This window comes from Jaculus jaculus, chromosome 6 (assembly GCF_020740685.1).
Source record: "Jaculus jaculus isolate mJacJac1 chromosome 6, mJacJac1.mat.Y.cur, whole genome shotgun sequence".
Lineage (NCBI taxonomy): Eukaryota > Metazoa > Chordata > Mammalia > Rodentia > Dipodidae > Jaculus > Jaculus jaculus.
This window is the reverse complement of record NC_059107.1, coordinates 137,470,615-137,487,384: the sequence shown is the minus strand read 5'-3', so window position 1 is coordinate 137,487,384 and position 16,770 is coordinate 137,470,615. Positions and strand designations below refer to the sequence as shown.

Sequence of the window (16,770 nt, the reverse complement as noted above, 5' to 3'; positions counted from 1 at the left end):
CGTTTATGTGTCCCTTTAACTCATGTGAAATGATTAAGTTGTCAATTACATCGAAATTTCTGCCCATGATTGTTATATTTTGCCCACCACTGCAAGAAATAAAAGCAATGAAAATGGTAAGCCACAGGCATTGCACATTTATGAACAAAACTATCAATTGATTCACACTTACTATTAAATGGCAATATTTGAGAAAAAAATTAACCTATTTTAATTTCAAATACAAGATAATTTTGGAAATCTTTAAAGGATACTGACCATGGATTCATGGTTTCTGATACATCCATATAAAAATTCAGGTCAGATCCTATTTTACTTCTGGGAAAATGCCCAAATTCTTTAATGAATTTGAGCTTTTTTGTGTCATTTCTACCACATAAAATCATCTCATCTGCTGTACCTTGAAAGAGTTTCACTGAGCAGAATTTTGTTTGATCGCTGTTTAATCTATGAGAAGATTCACCAGTCTAACAAATTTTACAATCAAATTTCCAACCTATCAGTTGTATTTTATTTACTGGGAGGGGAACACTTTGGACAATGACATTAGAAGTATAAATTCCTATTTGGTAAACTGTGTTTCAGTGCAAAGGCAGGGTACCTTCATCTCACCAAAACCAAGTGAAACGACCTCACACACTCTCTGTGTGTTGTTAGATACAAGCTAAGTGGTCACGGGGTATGAAAGAAATGGCTGCCCACAGCTATGGCTATCCTGGTGTCCCCATTCCCATAGGCCACTAGACATTTATTCTGGAAGGAGCTTAGGTGTGTCAGGTGTGGCACTGGCCAAGGGCTTGCTGATAAGATTAGGAGGTTGGCAAAAGCAGGCCAATATCTACCTGTTGGTCAGAGAAAAGACACTGGGTCCTGAGACCTCTAGCCACAGAGTGGTCGGGTGTAGTCAGCTGCTTGCCGATCTGTCTGGGTCACCAGAAAATCAAGCCAAACATATTGTGCTGTTGCCAAAGCTCAAAGGTGCTCAGAGCTCAGAGACCAGGAGCAACTGACTCACACAAACTCAGCAGGTGCAGGATGATGAGAAAGTAAGGAGCCTTGACCTCACAAGGAAGAACATCATGGTGAAATACCCTGGTATCATGGGCTCAACCACTGGGAACTGGTTACATTGCTTAAACCCTGCCCATGCTTCAGACTGCCCCCTTCCAAGGGGACAACTCCTGGTAGGTTTTTCAGGTGGTGAGGATTAACCAGGTCAGTAGACAAACCATATTTGTCATGTGATGCCACATCCAGCCTGCTTTTATATATAGGACAGAGTTGGTTCTAGAACATAGAGTTGGGTGTGAGGCCTTTGCTACTGAAATTTCAAATGGGCTGCAGAGCTTGTAAGTCAAAGCCTTAAGCCTTAGTTCCTTAGAATGGAGATAGGTGTTTTCTGGTGCTGGAGATCAAACGTAAGGCTGTATGCATGCTAGGCCATACTTTACCACCGAGTTACATCTCCCAACCTGAGAGCCAGTTGTTAAAGAGGTAATGAAATGAGGTTATTAGGGTGAACCCTAATCCACTAAGGTCAATACTATTGGACCCTCTGGCATAGTTATAAGAAGAGATGAGGATGCAAGATCTGATGGAAAGGTGGCCATCTGCAAACATGGGAAGAAGGCCTCCTCAGAAGACAGCCGTCTTCCCTACGCTCCAGATTCCGGCTCAGAACCCAGAGGTATATGTGGGAGTATTGCGCTGGTTAAGCCGCCCCGTCTGTCCTACGTGATTACGGCGCTAGCTCACGAGCAGAATGCAGCCATGTTAGCATTAATCTTAAGTAAGAATATATCAGCAGTGATTTTTTTCCTTTTTCCCCCCTCTTTTTTCCTCAAAGCTTTGTCCGTAGTTTTATCTAGAGAATACTTTGAAAATTAGCTTCATGCTGTGTGAGATGAAGAAAGTCTCTTTAGGGTTATATTCCAAACTCTGACGGTGAATTGAAATTTGACTAGGGAGAGACTTTCCCCCCTTAATAGATTGGATTCATCTGGAAGAATTTATCTTGGAACTTCAGTCTCTCAAGGAGGCTCTCTAAAATGCAGACACTGCTTATAGCTCCCAAGATTCCTCCGCAAGCACTCAAAACGGCTGACTCTAAAACAATTAGAAACACGAAAACTTGTGAGAAAGGAACCTTGTACCATGAGCGGAGGTGGCACGTCGTGCAGAGAAGGCCACAGAAAGCTGGGTTAAGGACAGTGACTGGGGCTGAACAAAAACATTTGGCAGCCATGGCAAAGAGCAAACCGGCAGCGCTGGAGCACGATGTGGAAGCGCCGTGGTGCCAGCTGGGCAAGGGGGGCAAACCAACTTTGTCAGTATGCATCCTTCTAGGAATGAATCCTGGGAGGAGCTTTGAGAGAGGAATTTAGAAACAATTACCATTGCTGAGTGCATGAAATCCGTGCCCTAGATGTGTGTGAGCCATCAGCACAAGAGGAGAAGCTCACTGTGGATCCAGACAGTACCTGATCCAGGTGGCAGCGGGGACTATCAGGGAACAATGTGGCAGCGCAATGTAGGACAGAGCCCCTGCGGGAGAGCAGCTCCCACCATCAAACTGGATGCACACGTCCTTCATTTCTTTGCGGCCCGATGGGAGTGAGAACTTCATGTGGGTGTCGTTCAGCACGTGGCTAACGTGGATCCTAGGGCGGAGGAGGAAAGGAACTCTTTCAGGACACAGACACTTAGCCCGAGGTGACAACGTCTGAACTTCCCTTGAACTACAACACTGTGTGAACCAGCAGGAGAGCTCCAAGCCAGGACGGAGCCCCATTGGGGTGCGAATCTGAGGCTGTGTTCCTCTTTCTTGTGTGCATTTCTAGCTTTTGATTTGCATCCCCTTTAGAGGTGGGGAAGGAAGAAGGGACTATTGCTTCTCAGAAGCCCTAATAGAAAGTGGACAAGGAAGGAGCATTCCTTTATGTGATGGGATAGTGGGTAACTGTGGAACATCATAGCAGTGCTCTTATCTGTTACAGATGTGCAGAAGTGGGCATAAGAGAAGGGACACGGTGTTGAGGTACGCTTCTAAGACATTTCTATCCCCCATCTTCCCCGCCAAAAAAGGCATTATAAAAGGATGAAACAATACTGGAAAAATGTTCACAAAACTTGAAGCTTTGAAAAGAGGTTCATTATACTCATTTCTCTGTGTATTGGTGAACATTTCCATAATAAAAAGCTTTAAGCCAAAAACGATGTCCCCTGGGCTGGAGAGATGGCTCAGCACTTAAAACGCTTCCCTGTAAAGCCCAACAACAGGGGTTTGATTCCCCAGTACCCAAGTAAGACCAGATGCACAGGGTGGCACATGCATTTGGAGTTCGTCTGCAGCAACTGGAGGCCCTGGTGCACCCATTCTCTCCCTCTCTCTCTCTCTCTCTCTCTCTCTCTCTCTCTCTCTCTCTCTCTCTCTGCCTCTTTCCTCCCTGTCTTTTGAAAATCAATAAAACGTATCCCAATCAGGTATGGGTAGAACCCAACACCAGACAGATGTACTGACTCTGCTACTCATGAAGAGAGAAGCACTTCTGCCAGGAGCACAGGGGCCTCAGTCAATGGGTGTCAGAACTAAGCTGCCTCCTCAGGGGCTTCCAGCCTGGGAGCTGGCTGGGGCTGTCCTAGGGGCTCCCGACACCCAGCAGCAGCCACCTCTGATGTCCTCAGGAGTCGAAACAAAACTGTCCACAGCAACACTCTGTAACCTGCACTGGTCCTAGTGCACCTGCGTTGACCCTGTCATGTGCACATCAGGGCTGGGTCGTGTGTGGAGCGGGCTCAGTTTACTACTGCTCCAAGAGAATCTATTATTACTATTGAAAGGCTATATGCGTGTGATTATTAACGTTATTAACTGTAATGCTGTTACTAAACCTTATGTGAAAGCTAATTTTAAACTTTTTTTTTTTTTTGGTTTTTCGAGGTAGGGTCTTATGCCAGCCCAGGCTGACCTGGAATTCACTATATAGTCTCAGGGTGGCCTCGAACTCATGGCAATCCTCCTACCTCTGCCTCCCGAGTGCTGGGATTAAAGGCATCGGCCACCATACCTGGCTTAATTTTAAACACATTTGAGTCAGCTTGTACTTACTGCTGAAGTGGTTCAGATACATATTTTAAAGTTTCTACTCAAAGCAAATCTCTAAAACATTCACTGTCAAATGGCCGAAAGTTCAAATCCCAACTTGCTTATAAGTTTTGGAAGGGAAGAGGTGGAAATATAAGTCATTTAACTATTGTACTCATCTTTTTCTCTTGAAAGCAATCACTCATTTAAAAAATTCCATGGTAAAAGAGTTTGGGCCTACAGCATGGCCTTAGGGATGGGATTAACTGGGTATTATGTCAAGTGCTCATGAACTTGGGCTTGCCACACAGATGTGGTTACTGAAATACTACATGCAGAAAAGTCTCTTAGTCATTTAATTTAATAACTGTGGTATCTCAAGACACATTCAGAATGGAAATGAGAGCATAAAGAGCCAGAAACAGGGTAATGCTCTGAAAACGACTTATTTTGCAGTGAAGTTGATTGCCTTTCAGTGAACACACAGGTGTCTAACTTCACAGATTTTGCTACACAAAATGAAAGATTTTTGTAATAAGGTATTTAGCCAGAATAAATGGCATGAGAAATACCTAGGTTGCATAGATACGGCCTCTAATGTGTGTTGAATCGCTGTGGTACAGAGAGCAGAACAGAGGAAAGCCACTGATGGGCATCTTCTCTCATCAAGAGCATGGATATTCCAAATTTAACTGCGATGAGGGGAGGGAAAGGCAGTGATGTGCAGAAGATAAATTAAAACAGAAAGTTCACTAAATAAGCATGACAGAGTAGAATGCTGTACAAATCTGTTTTAGTAGTTAAAATCCAAAACATCATGCTTCACATGGTCTCAAATGTATTTCCATGATAAAAGTAAGCTCAGTTTTATAGTAGGTAATATACTGCAACATCTTTTACTTTAAATTAGTTCAAACTTATAAAAGAGAACAAGTAGAAAACTCAAACTACTTATCATATTATTATTGCTTTTTATTTTATTTATTTGGTTTTTCAAGGTAAGGTTTCACTCTAGCCCAGGATGACCTGGAATTAGTCTCAGGCTGGCCTCGAACTCACAGCAATTCTTCTACTTCTGCCTCTCAAGTGCTGGGATTAAAGTCATGTGCCACTATTCCCTGCTTATTATCACTTTTATAATAATAATAATGCTTTGAATAATAATATAAATTATTATTACTTTTATAATAACAGTACTTTGAATAATAATGTTTATATATTATTATAACTTTTTGGGTAATGGTGTAATAACTTGCCCAATAACTCTTCCCCAGTATTTCATTGCTAGGGTGAATTAAGGTCAAAGAAATCATAGATGTCATGGTATTAAATGGTTCCATGGACCAAATATCTACTTGGAATATTTGGACTATTTTTCACTACTAACGTATGTTCTGGATTTAATTCTTTAAAATGAAAACTAAGACAGTAAAGAGAAAAAATGCTTCCAGGAATAACATCTCCACATCAATTTTTTTGTTGTTTTTCACTTTGGATAATGTATTGGAAGTTTCTGTATAAATTCTCCATCAATTTTCAAGGTATGCAACTATTTTTCTAAGTGTATAATCTTCATAATGATGGTTGCAACTTTCCAGACTGAATTTTGTTTTTAAAATGAATCAAGGCCCCAAATAGGCAAAATCCTGAAATTGTTCTCTACTGAAGTTTTTGAGAGTGGGGAGGTAAAGTAGGACAGAGTCTCCTTCAACAGACTTCAAATTAATCATTAAAAATATTTTACTTAGGGCTGGAGAGATGGCTTAGCAGTTAAGGTGTTTGCCTGTGAAGCCTGATGACCCAAGTTCGATTCCCCAGATCCCACATAAACCAGATGCACAAGTTGGCACATGTGTCTGGGGTTCATTTACAGTGGCTGAAGTCCCTGGTGCGTCCATTCTCTTTCTATCTCACTCTTCCTCTCTCACTCTCTCTCAAATAAATAAATACATAAAATATTTTAAAAATTACTTACTATAATAATGATATAAGTACCTAGTCCACTGTAGAGCCCCATCTGCCTACAGAAAGGTCCTGAGTACATTGTTAATTCTTTGGCAAAGATTTCAGCTTTACCAAGGATCAATTATCACTATTTCAACTCACACATCCTTATCGCATGTACTGGTTCCTTTCAAGATCATCGTGATGTCCGATGCCCGGGTGAAGTTTGCTCCTGTAACTATTACGTTACTTTTCCCTAAAGTCGATATTTTCTGTGGCTCGATGGCCTTAATGTAGAAGACCTATTGGAAATAAAAGATTAAAACGGGAGATCAAAGCTACAAAATGGCATGCTTCCAAAAAAAAAAAAAAAAAAAAATCTGTTGATGTGCTACGGTTCGAAGAAATCACTGGGAAATTACAACATTTTGCAAACACAAGCAGGCAGTGTTTAATGAAATCAATGAATTCAAGGAAGAGAGCTGAAAATTCATGTCTCTCAACATGCAACAGCATGAGGTCAAACCAATTAGTCTTTGTCTCACAAGACAGTTGAAAATGCAGTTGAAGAGCCTGACATTCTGTCTGAGGAGTGAGCTATCACCGGAGCCGAGGAATCATTCCTGTCGAGGGTCCTCCAGAGACCCATGTATAAGCAACCTGAGGAGGAGGAGGCTAGGCTGATCTACAGGCTAGCACCGGGCTCACCAGTCAGCTGACATGTCATTGTAACCCAATTAATTCCCTAGAAAGCACTTTGTATTTTTTTGTTTGTTTCTTTCTTTCAGTTAGGATACTTGAATCACAGGCAATATTGGAAGAGAAATCTCAAGAAATCTAACAGAGTAGTCACCCAGGATTGGGTAGTCAGATGGCTAAACCATTGGGGTCAACCGTGTCATTTCTGTGATTGGCAGATACCCTGACCTCCTCCATTTACTCCTGGGTTTTTCTGGCCTACGATCAGGAATGTGTCCACGGAATGGAATCACCTGAAACCTAACTCCCTACCATGCAGCATACATCTCCTTACTTCTCCACTTGCAAAGTCTAATCAAACTCCCCTAAACACACCAAGATGCTAAGAATCATTTTCTCTTTTCAAGACAAACATTTCTACTGCCTCTCATGTCTCTCCTATAGATGTTATGCCATCTTTCACTCTAATCCTTTTGTTATTTATTTGTTAGACATTTTGCAGCAAGTACACATTCTTCTGTCTGGTGGCCAAAACAGGATACAAGATTCCAAGATTCTGGCCAATATAAAATATAAGTGAACTTCATCATCACACTGTTTTATTTTGTGAGGCAAGCCCAACAATCTTTTTATTTTTTAATGTGAGAGTGAGAGAGTTAAAGACAGAGTGAGTGAGAGAGAATTAGCGCACCAGGGCCTCCAGCCACTGCAATCAAACTCCAGAAACGAGTGTCCCCTTGCGCACATTTGCAACGCTGTGCATCTGGCTTATGTGGGACCTGGAGATTCAAACATCAGTTCTTAGGCTTTGCAGGCAAGTATCCCAACCATTGAGCCATCTCTCTAGCCCCATAGTCACACTCTTCTTTTAATCTGTTTGCAAGCAGAGACAGAGAGACAGAGATAAAGAGGATGGGCAGGCCAGGGTCTCCAGCCATTGCAAATGAACTCCAGATGCATGCTCCACTTTGTGCATCCAGCTTTGCATGGTCACTGGTGAATTGAACCAAGGTCATTAAGACTTTACAGGCAAGCAACTTAACCGCCGAGTCATCTCTCCAGCCTTGTAGTCACATTCTTGGTAGTTGAACATGATCTTAAGATCCAAAGAAGTGTAACAACATGATGTCAGGCTAAACTATCAATGCTAAGAACATCCATGTGAAAGGTAAAGTCTAGAAGGGAGATACTGAGTCCCTGGTAGAGTAGCCATGCTATGTAACACTTGCCTAACCCCTTCTTCTCCAGGCAATGGGTATACTCTGCTGCTGTGTGGGTCTAATGTTCATCAGGATGGCCTTGCTGGCCCCTTGCAGCGCCTAACCCATTGAAGTGAATGAACGTCCTCTCATTCCACTCCTTTGGAAACACAGGCGCTATCTGCTAGACCAAGTTACCATCACTCATTATCACTATGGATTGTTTTTGAGGATTGCGATAAATTCATCATTAATGTCATCCCGGCAATGATGTAACGTGACAGGGAATTGATTTCTGTGGCAGAATTTGTTTTAATCACTTTGTAAAGGACTTTAGCCCCCTGTTTATTGAATCACTAAGGGCCTGAAAGGGTCACTTTAATTATTCTGTTATACTTGACTGTATTTTATGAGGGAAATTATCTGCTAGAGTGGTACTTGGGATGGGGGATTAGCAACGACTTCAAGATAAATCCCTTGCAAATGTCAAGGGTGTGCTGCATGGCAAAAGGCTTACTTTATAGTCACGCATGGTGACAGTTAAGTGACTGAGTATTTACTGGGCATCTATAGGGTCTCAGGTCAGTGCCAGACGTGGTAGGCAGTATAAGGTAGATGTGTGTACAACATGAGGAGCTGGCAAATGAGAGTCTATGGGCCAAATCCTATCTACTACATGCTTGTGTATGGCCCTTGAGAAAATGCTAAAAGGAGAGTCATGTTTTATAAGAACACATCTGAAGCTCCAAGTTCATTATCCACAAGTTCTCATGTGAGTATGTCTCTAGCTGCCTTCTTGTTACAGCAGCAAAACTGAGTAGCTTCCAGAGAGACTGTGCAGCCTGCAAAACCTAAGGAACTGACTCTGGCTCTTCTCAGAGAAAATCTGTAGCACCTGCTCTGTAGCAGTCCATTTTCTTCCTAGAGAAGCAAGAGATCATTTTTTTAAAGCTGCAAACTTTAATGTAGATTACATGTTCATCCAAGTCAACTATGTTTCTCAGGTTTGCTTTCTTTCCCTACGGTCTTTAATGCTTCATAGAAATATATGCCATGGATGTCTCCTAAAGCAAAAAGCGCAAACATGCTAAGCACATGCCACTTTTGTGCTCTTGGAAGAAGACAGAGAGCTTTATAACTACTGAAAAACAGGTATCTTTAAGGCAGTTACATTTTGTTCCCTAAATGGCTCTAGAAAAGCCGCCAGAGGTCCTGCCACATTGTCTTATTAACTCCTTATTTCCCCTTGAGTAGAGACGGCTTTGCTATGTCAAAAGGATTGCATTTGAGACCCTTATCATTTTGAGAGGCCTCCACCGGCCATCTAGGACTGAGTCCAGGCCTTGCCTATCTCATGGAAGCAGGTGCTTCCAGTCTGATTTCAAAGAGGGTCAGATTAGCTCTCTTTTGTTTGCTGTGAGAATGCCCCTAATCTTAATAAGTAAGTGGGCTAAAGAACTACCAGAGAAACCCCTAGATAAATAGTCCATTTATATAAGAAAATAGTTTTCCAAAACCACAGGGCAACTATATAGCAATACTCAATAGCTTTAACCATTCTTAGAAACAGGTCATTTTCTTTATTTCGTGATAAATATTTTTAAAAGTACAATAAATACCCAAAGGCAAAGAATGATCTCCCACCAATGCCTACCCCCCCAAACTCAGTAGTTTACATCTGTTTTTATATTCTGATCGAGTTAATTCATAGCCTGGCATGAAGTGGCCAACCCTCAAGCTTACTCCAAGCAGAAGCTCCGAATACAAAGAGGATTACTTACAGCTCCCCAGTAAGCCCCACTCCCTCCTCCTATGTCCAAGATTTCCATACATCAAATCACACCACCACTGACCTTGTAACAATCATAGTCCAATGCTGCCCACCAATTAACCTCAGAATAGTTCGCTTCCTGTCTGTTTCACTTTAAAGACAAGTGTTATTTTTAAGTGGCAGCAGAATTTTAAATTATTTAATACAATACTATGAGCTCTCTTCTCTCATCAGTTTAAGCCACCTCCTGTTTTGAATTAAGAAAGCACGTTGGAAACTGGTTAATTAGATGGCTTAGACCTTAGAGAATACCCATTTAGTTTTATTTAAGGAAAAAAAAAAAAAAACTAAGTCATTATAAGGTATTGGGAACACACAGCCACTAAGCAACAGTTCCCTTTGAAAAGGTCTGAGAGGATCAATTCTGACTGCAACTAGTACTTTCCGTGAAGTCTGATGTCAACACAAGTTACTACAACATTAGTGGAGAAACTAGTGCCATGATGGAAAGAGATGTATGAGGAAGGCTCAGTTTATTAAGCCCAAATTGTTCTCTATTAATCTGTTAGGGAAAAAAAAATCTGAATATAGTTAAGCTCTCTGTAGGCCTGGGCCTGAATCAACATTTGGTAAAACGTTTCTTAGATTTTCACTCATGAAATTAGTTCAAACAGGACTGCATGAAAGTCACATGGATTCCAAACCAGCTGGAAATCTGAAACCAAAGGACATCAGAGAGCTGAAAGGTAGCACAGCTAATTAAAGGAAAGTGTCCTGTAGGGCCCTACAGGGGTGAGTATTTGGTTCAGAATTATTTAACATCTTTATTAATGACTGAGAAGGGAATGGATGTAATGTATTAATGAAATGTATAAGCCGAGCAGAGTGGCAACCAACCGTGGAGATGAAAAAGTGTAAAAGAGGGTGGGATATGGAAAAGAACAGAGCTGAATACAATTGCACCAAAGAAAAATGGGATAGCTCAGTGGAACAAATGATGTCTGTGATGCGCCGCCCACTGGGGAAACACCCTGTTTTAGGGATCTCTTGGTCCAGTCCCTAGGGGCTAGGGCTGTAACTTCCATTTGGTTGTGGGAACTCTCAATGGTCAGCAATGCCTCAGGATGTCGATGAGGCAGGGGGATGGTGACAGACTCACACTCTTGTTCTGAAAGATCAAGGCCTGGGAACTAACTAAGGCAAGGGTGGCACCGCCGAGGTTGGCACTTCCACGCCAGTCCCTAAATTACTCTTGGCTACTGAACCTTACAACTCAGAACTGGTGGTCAGAACGCTGGGACCAGAAAGGGTAGCTCTTGTCCTGCTTCCAACATGCTCCTAGCCACTCAAAATATACTCTTTGCCAAGACTCAACTTGAACATGAGATTCTTTCTCACGGCTCTACTCTCTGTGGGGCCTCAGTTGCCCATCACAGGCCTTTTCTTCTCTCCTTGTCTTGGAGAAGGTGCCTGGCTTTTCCTGGGCTTCACTCCTTCACTTTGACCTCACCCTGACTTGTGGCCCGCATCCTGCATTCTCCATGTGAATCAGTTCCTTTCCAGGCTAGGCTGGGCTGGTGTACATGGCCCAGATGGAGCAGCCTGTGACAGCCTAGTGCCTAGGGAAGTCACTATCAGTTTCCTTCTGCCCAGAGAAGACCTTTACAGTACTATGTGGCTTAACGTTTGCTCAACTTGGGTTATGTAATGTAGAGTAATGATTAAAACTGGTAACTCTTTTTTTTTTTTTTTTTAAGGTAGGGTTCCACTCTAGTCCAGCCTGACCTGGAATCCACTATGTAGTCTCAGGGTGGCCACCAACTCACAGCAATCCTCCTACCTCTGCCTCCTGAGTGCTGGGATTAAAGGCGTGCACCACCATGCCCGGTTTAAAACTGGTTAACTCTTGAATCAGATACCTGGGTTCAGATTTCTTATCCACCATTGACTATCTACATGTTGCTTCTAAGCCAAAAATTCTATGTCTATAAAATGAGGAAAACAGTCCATTATGATGCTTACATAAACATACTGACCTCAGGGCTCAGCAAATATTAGCTACCTCTATTCAAGTTAATATACTCTGGCATTCTTTCTGTTATCTTTTTCTGTTATATATATTGAACTCTTTCATGTCACAGAATCTCACTTCCTCTAGCATATTCTAATATTTAGAATGTAAGTTCCATATGGGCACAGATTCTACTTGCCTGGCTAAAAACACAGTAGTCGCTCAACAATTGAAAGGATGAATAGACCAGAGAGATGCTTAGTGGCTAAGGCTCTTGCCTGCAAAGCCCAAGAAGCCAGGCTCAATTCCCCAGGACCCACATAAGACAGATGCACAAGGTGGCGCATGTGTCTAGAGTTTATTTGCAACTGCTAGAGGCCTTGGCACACCCATTCTCCCCCCACCTTTCTGTCTGCCTCTTTTTCTCTCTTAAATAAATAAAAAAGTAGAAAAATATTGTTTAATACTTTTTTAAAATAAGGTTGAATACAAACAAATTTGGAAGGGAATCTGGCACCCCTTAGCACAGTGCTAGCTCCATAGAGGCTACTCAAAAAGTGTATGTAAAATGTCCTTTTCCTTCTGAAGGCATGGTTCTGGGAAGAGTTCATTTAGATTGTCTGAGAGAGATTACATGACCATGTAGAGTTGACGGAGGAAGAGAAGGAGCGGAGAAAGGAAGAGAAGGAAAGAACAATTTGAAGGTAAGTTCCTCAGGCGCAAGAGCTATGCGCTGTGTGGCTCGTTTCTGCTCTCCAGTGATGAGCATGTTGTGAGCTGTGACCGTCATCACAGTGAAATTACACTCCCACCCTTTCCCTGGAAGCAGGAGAGGGCAACTGCCACAGCTCTCGGCATGTGAAGACACCAGAGATAGTTAGAAAATACAAGGAAAAGTGCCATCTTCCAGGGGGATGGGATCGATGGTCCCCTACATGCTTTTACCTGTTATATATGCAGGCGTGTGTCCATGTGTGAGAGAAAGCATGTGCTAGTGTGCATATGTGTGCGTGTGAAATGGAGGCGGGGCTTTCTCATTCTAAGTCAAATATGATTTGGAGCTCCTTTGACTGTTTTGGTCATGTTTTTCCACACTTCAGCCCTTGGTAAATGACCGCATACGTTTCTGGTCATGGTACAGGGTTAGGTCTTCGGATCAGGACAGCATGGAAGTGGAACCAGGAACCCTCCCTCATAAGTGCCACACCCACTGGTGAGTGACTTCATACATTAAAGCAAGTCAGAACTCCCAGAGAACTGGCATGTGAGACCCTATACGTGCAGCCGCCAGGGTCATTTCAACCTTTGTACAATCGTTTGTCTCCTGTATCTTCTGTTCCAGCTGAATTATTGAGGGCTTTGCCAGATGAGCAGCCTGGAATTTTCTGGCTGCTACTACGCTTCTGTTCTGGCCGGCGCCTCTGCTCAGAGCACCCTCCCTGCCGCCTCCTGCGTCTGCACGTTTCTTACCTCCATGGGAAGCTGAAGTGTCATTTCCGTCAATCAACTGATCCATCAGTCAAAGACTCAACCAATCGAACTGGCTGTTTGTCAGGCACTAGGCTGAAGTGGACAGGAAGGACTAGGACAAGGCGCTGGGCACTGGCGGGCTCTCTCAGGTTACTGCCCCTATGTTAATAGGTTTTTTAAATCGTTATATATGATACATACACACACACATATATACATCCATACATATATATGTATGGATGTATATATATGTGCTATCATGGATAAGACTATGTGTTTGTGTGTATGTGCACGTGTGTGTGCATGTCTGTATGAGTGTATGTGTGTGTGTATGCATGAGTAGGTGTGTGTGTGTGTGTTGGTGTGTGTATTGTTTGCATGCGTGTGAAGGCAAGAGAACAACCTCAGTTGCTGTCTACCTTTTCTGAGACAAGGATTCTCACTGGTCTAGAAGCTGCCAATTGGGCTATTCTGCCAGTGAGCTCCAAGGAACCACTGGTCTCTACCACCTCAGTGCTGGGACTACAAGCCTGGCTTATTTTACACGTTCTGGGCAGTTCTGGGCAGTTCTGGGCATCAAACTCAAGCCTTCATGCCTGTGAGATAAGCACTTTACCAGAGCACCATCTCCCCAGCCCATGCATAGAATCTATAGGCTGATGGCCAGACAGCAGAGAGGTAGCTGAGTCTTTCGTGTCCATGGAGCTCAGGGAAGAGCACTTAACAGATGCTTGATAATTCTCCCTAGGAAGAACCACCCTACACTTGGATTACAGAGCGTGTACACAGCAAGCACTCAGTACACATGTGATATGGGCATATGCATTCCAGGGAGGTTCTCATTGGATTCTCTGCTTGAACCCTTGAACTCCACTCAGAGCTTCCAGGAGGCCCCACAGAGGAGATTAGAATGTGTGACATCCCGCCCCCCATCATGAAAGGAGGCAGCGTTTCACAGAGCCCAGGAAAGTCCTCCAGTGGCAAGCAGCCCTCCTCTCCCTATCAACCAAAACCCACATTCTGTTCTGAGTCATGTATTTAAAGTAAATGTTTCAGTATCAACAAAATGTCTTTCTCCATACTTAGAAGGGTAAATCTGCAGAGAAGCCATGAACACAGATCTGGACGTTGGTTTATTTTCAGACTCTTCCTTCTCTCTTAGTGACCCTACTTTTTTTTTCCACCAGAGTGTGATAGTTTAAAAGGTGTAAAAAGGCACAATACAGGAAGCCAGGATGCTATGATTATATCATTCTTTTTTTTCCCCTTTAAAGTAAAAGATGTTTAAAAGCTACTGTCTGGGCGTCTACTCAGCAATAAAAAAAGGAACAAAGTTTGATATATAAAAGAAGCTGGATGAATTTCCAGAGAATTAGATCACATGATACCTCATTAACATGTACAATTTTATGGATTTTATGACTCAGTTAAAAATAAATTTAATTTTAAAAATCCAATCTTCCAAAGGGTACATTTGGATGATTCTATTTACATAAAATTCTTGAAATGACAAAACTTTAGAAATGGAGAATAGATAAGCAGTTGCCAGAGGCCAGAGCTGGTAGGTGAGAGGAGGAAGGAGGCGTGGCTATAAAGGGGAATCCCTGATGATGGGGACGGTTTCTTCACTGTTGACGATATCTATGGCCTGGTTGTGATCCTGTGCTATAATTCTGTAAAGCTCCCTACTGGAGAAAACTGTGTACAAGTTTCATATTTTCCTATAACTATATGCGAATCTACAACTACTTCAAAAAAACCAAGGACAAAGTTGGAGGTCTCACAATTCTGATCTCAAAATGTACTACCAAACTACAAGAATCAAACAACATGATACTAACATAAAGATAGGTATGCAGGGAGCTTGGGAGATGTCTCAGGCAGTAAAGGGCTTGCTTTGCAAGTATAAGACCTGTTTTGATCTCCAGTACCCATATTTTAAAAGTTGGGGGCTGGAGAGATGACTTAGAACCTCAGGTGCTTGCCTGTGAGGCCCAAGAACCCAGGTTCGATTCCCCAGAACCCATGTAAAGCCAGATGCACAGGATGGCATATGCATCTAGAGTTTATTTGCGGTGGCTGGCAGCCCTGGCATGCTCATTCTCTCTCTCTGTCTCTCTCTCGCTCTCTCTTTCTCTCTCTCATAAATAAATAAATAGAAAAAGAGTTGGACAAAGCAGCATGTGCTGATATTCCCAGCACTGGTCAGGTGGAAACAGGTGTACCCCTGGAGTTCACTGACTAGCCAGTGTAATCTATTTTGGGGAGTTCCAGGCCAATGAAAGATCCAGTCTCAAAAAAGTAAGGCAACATCTGAGGTGGTCTTGTGGCCTACACACACATACACGTTTTTAAAGACTTTTTGACTGAAATTGTTCATACTTGTACATAATGTATTTAGACAATAACCTCCCATAACCTTCTTTTGCCCACACTTCGCATCCATCCATTTTCCGCGGAACCACTTCTTTCTAAGTCCCTCTTCTACTTTGATCTCTTTTGCCTTCCTTCACCATCTATGACAAAATGTTGATGAGCTCAATATTGTGCAGATTTTGTACAGGAAACAACAGTTACTGTGAGGTAATGAATGTAACAGCTGTACCATGTGCAGAAGTCAGTATTCCAAAGCATCCCCCATCATCTGGCTCTTACGTTCTTCCATCCATCCCCTCTTCTCCAGTGCTCCCTGAGCCTTGGACAGCATGAGGGACTTGTCTCACTGAGCCCTGAGCACTCAAGGATCACTTCTTCTCAGCACTGTGATGAGTTTGGAGTCTCCGTGTAGCCATTGTCAACTGCAAGAAGCTCTCTGACCAAAGGTGAGAGCAACATTAATCTATGGGCATAAATGTAAATACTTGAAGCACAAGTTGATGAGCAAAACAGAGCCGCTTAGTCAAACAGTAGTGACTTCCCTCCTAGGGCCTATGACCTTCCTACCCATAGGCTTTTGACTAGGTTTTCAGTACGAGGCATAAATTCCCTCCTATAATTAAAACAAAAAAACCTCACAGAGTGAAAATAAGAATACCCAGAAGCAGACCTCACATGATTTTCAATAAGGATGTCTATACCATTGACTGGGGAAAAGGGCATTCTTTTCAAGTGGGCCTCAAATCCAATCAGAGGATAGTTGGTTACCCCCAGAACAATCATGCCACTGTTGTACCAGAAAGCATGTCTTGCCTGGCTGGTTGGTGAGGTAGTTTGCAGGTTTCACTGCTAGGTAAGACGTTGATAACTGTGCTCCTCCAATAGACTACACAGAATTTATTTATTTATTTTTTTAGCACTATGACAATTAGCCAGCAGGGAGGAGAACTCCAGCTCACTTACAGACTGACTCCTCGCTGTCCTACAACCGAAGCATGTGGCATCTTCAGCAATAGGGTTTTACCAACCAGTTCTGGTGGGCAGCTAAAAGCATTGCTAATAGTCTAGATTATTTTGGAGGAGTCTCTGAGAACTCCCTGAGGAGCAATGCACTGAGGGGTACTCTGTCCCCGCACTGGGAGCTTCCTATAATAACCTACAGCGCCTTAACCACTAAGCCATCTCTCCAGCGTCCAAACTCTTTTTTGAAAACTTT

At 42.7% G+C, this 16,770-nt stretch overlaps 1 protein-coding gene across 1 annotated transcript in view; it reads right to left on the bottom strand.

Moving 5' to 3' along the window:
• The window catches only part of Plxnc1 (plexin C1), a 181,198-nt gene that overhangs the window by 65,429 nt on the left and 98,999 nt on the right, over positions 1-16,770 (bottom strand). Inside the window, exons 10-12 of the mRNA XM_004650180.3 lie at positions 6,191-6,330; positions 2,481-2,660; positions 2-89 (exon numbers count right to left, since the gene is read on the bottom strand). Of these exons, the coding sequence (XP_004650237.1) occupies positions 2-89; positions 2,481-2,660; positions 6,191-6,330 (408 nt within the window). The remainder of the gene's footprint in view (position 1; positions 90-2,480; positions 2,661-6,190; positions 6,331-16,770) is intronic.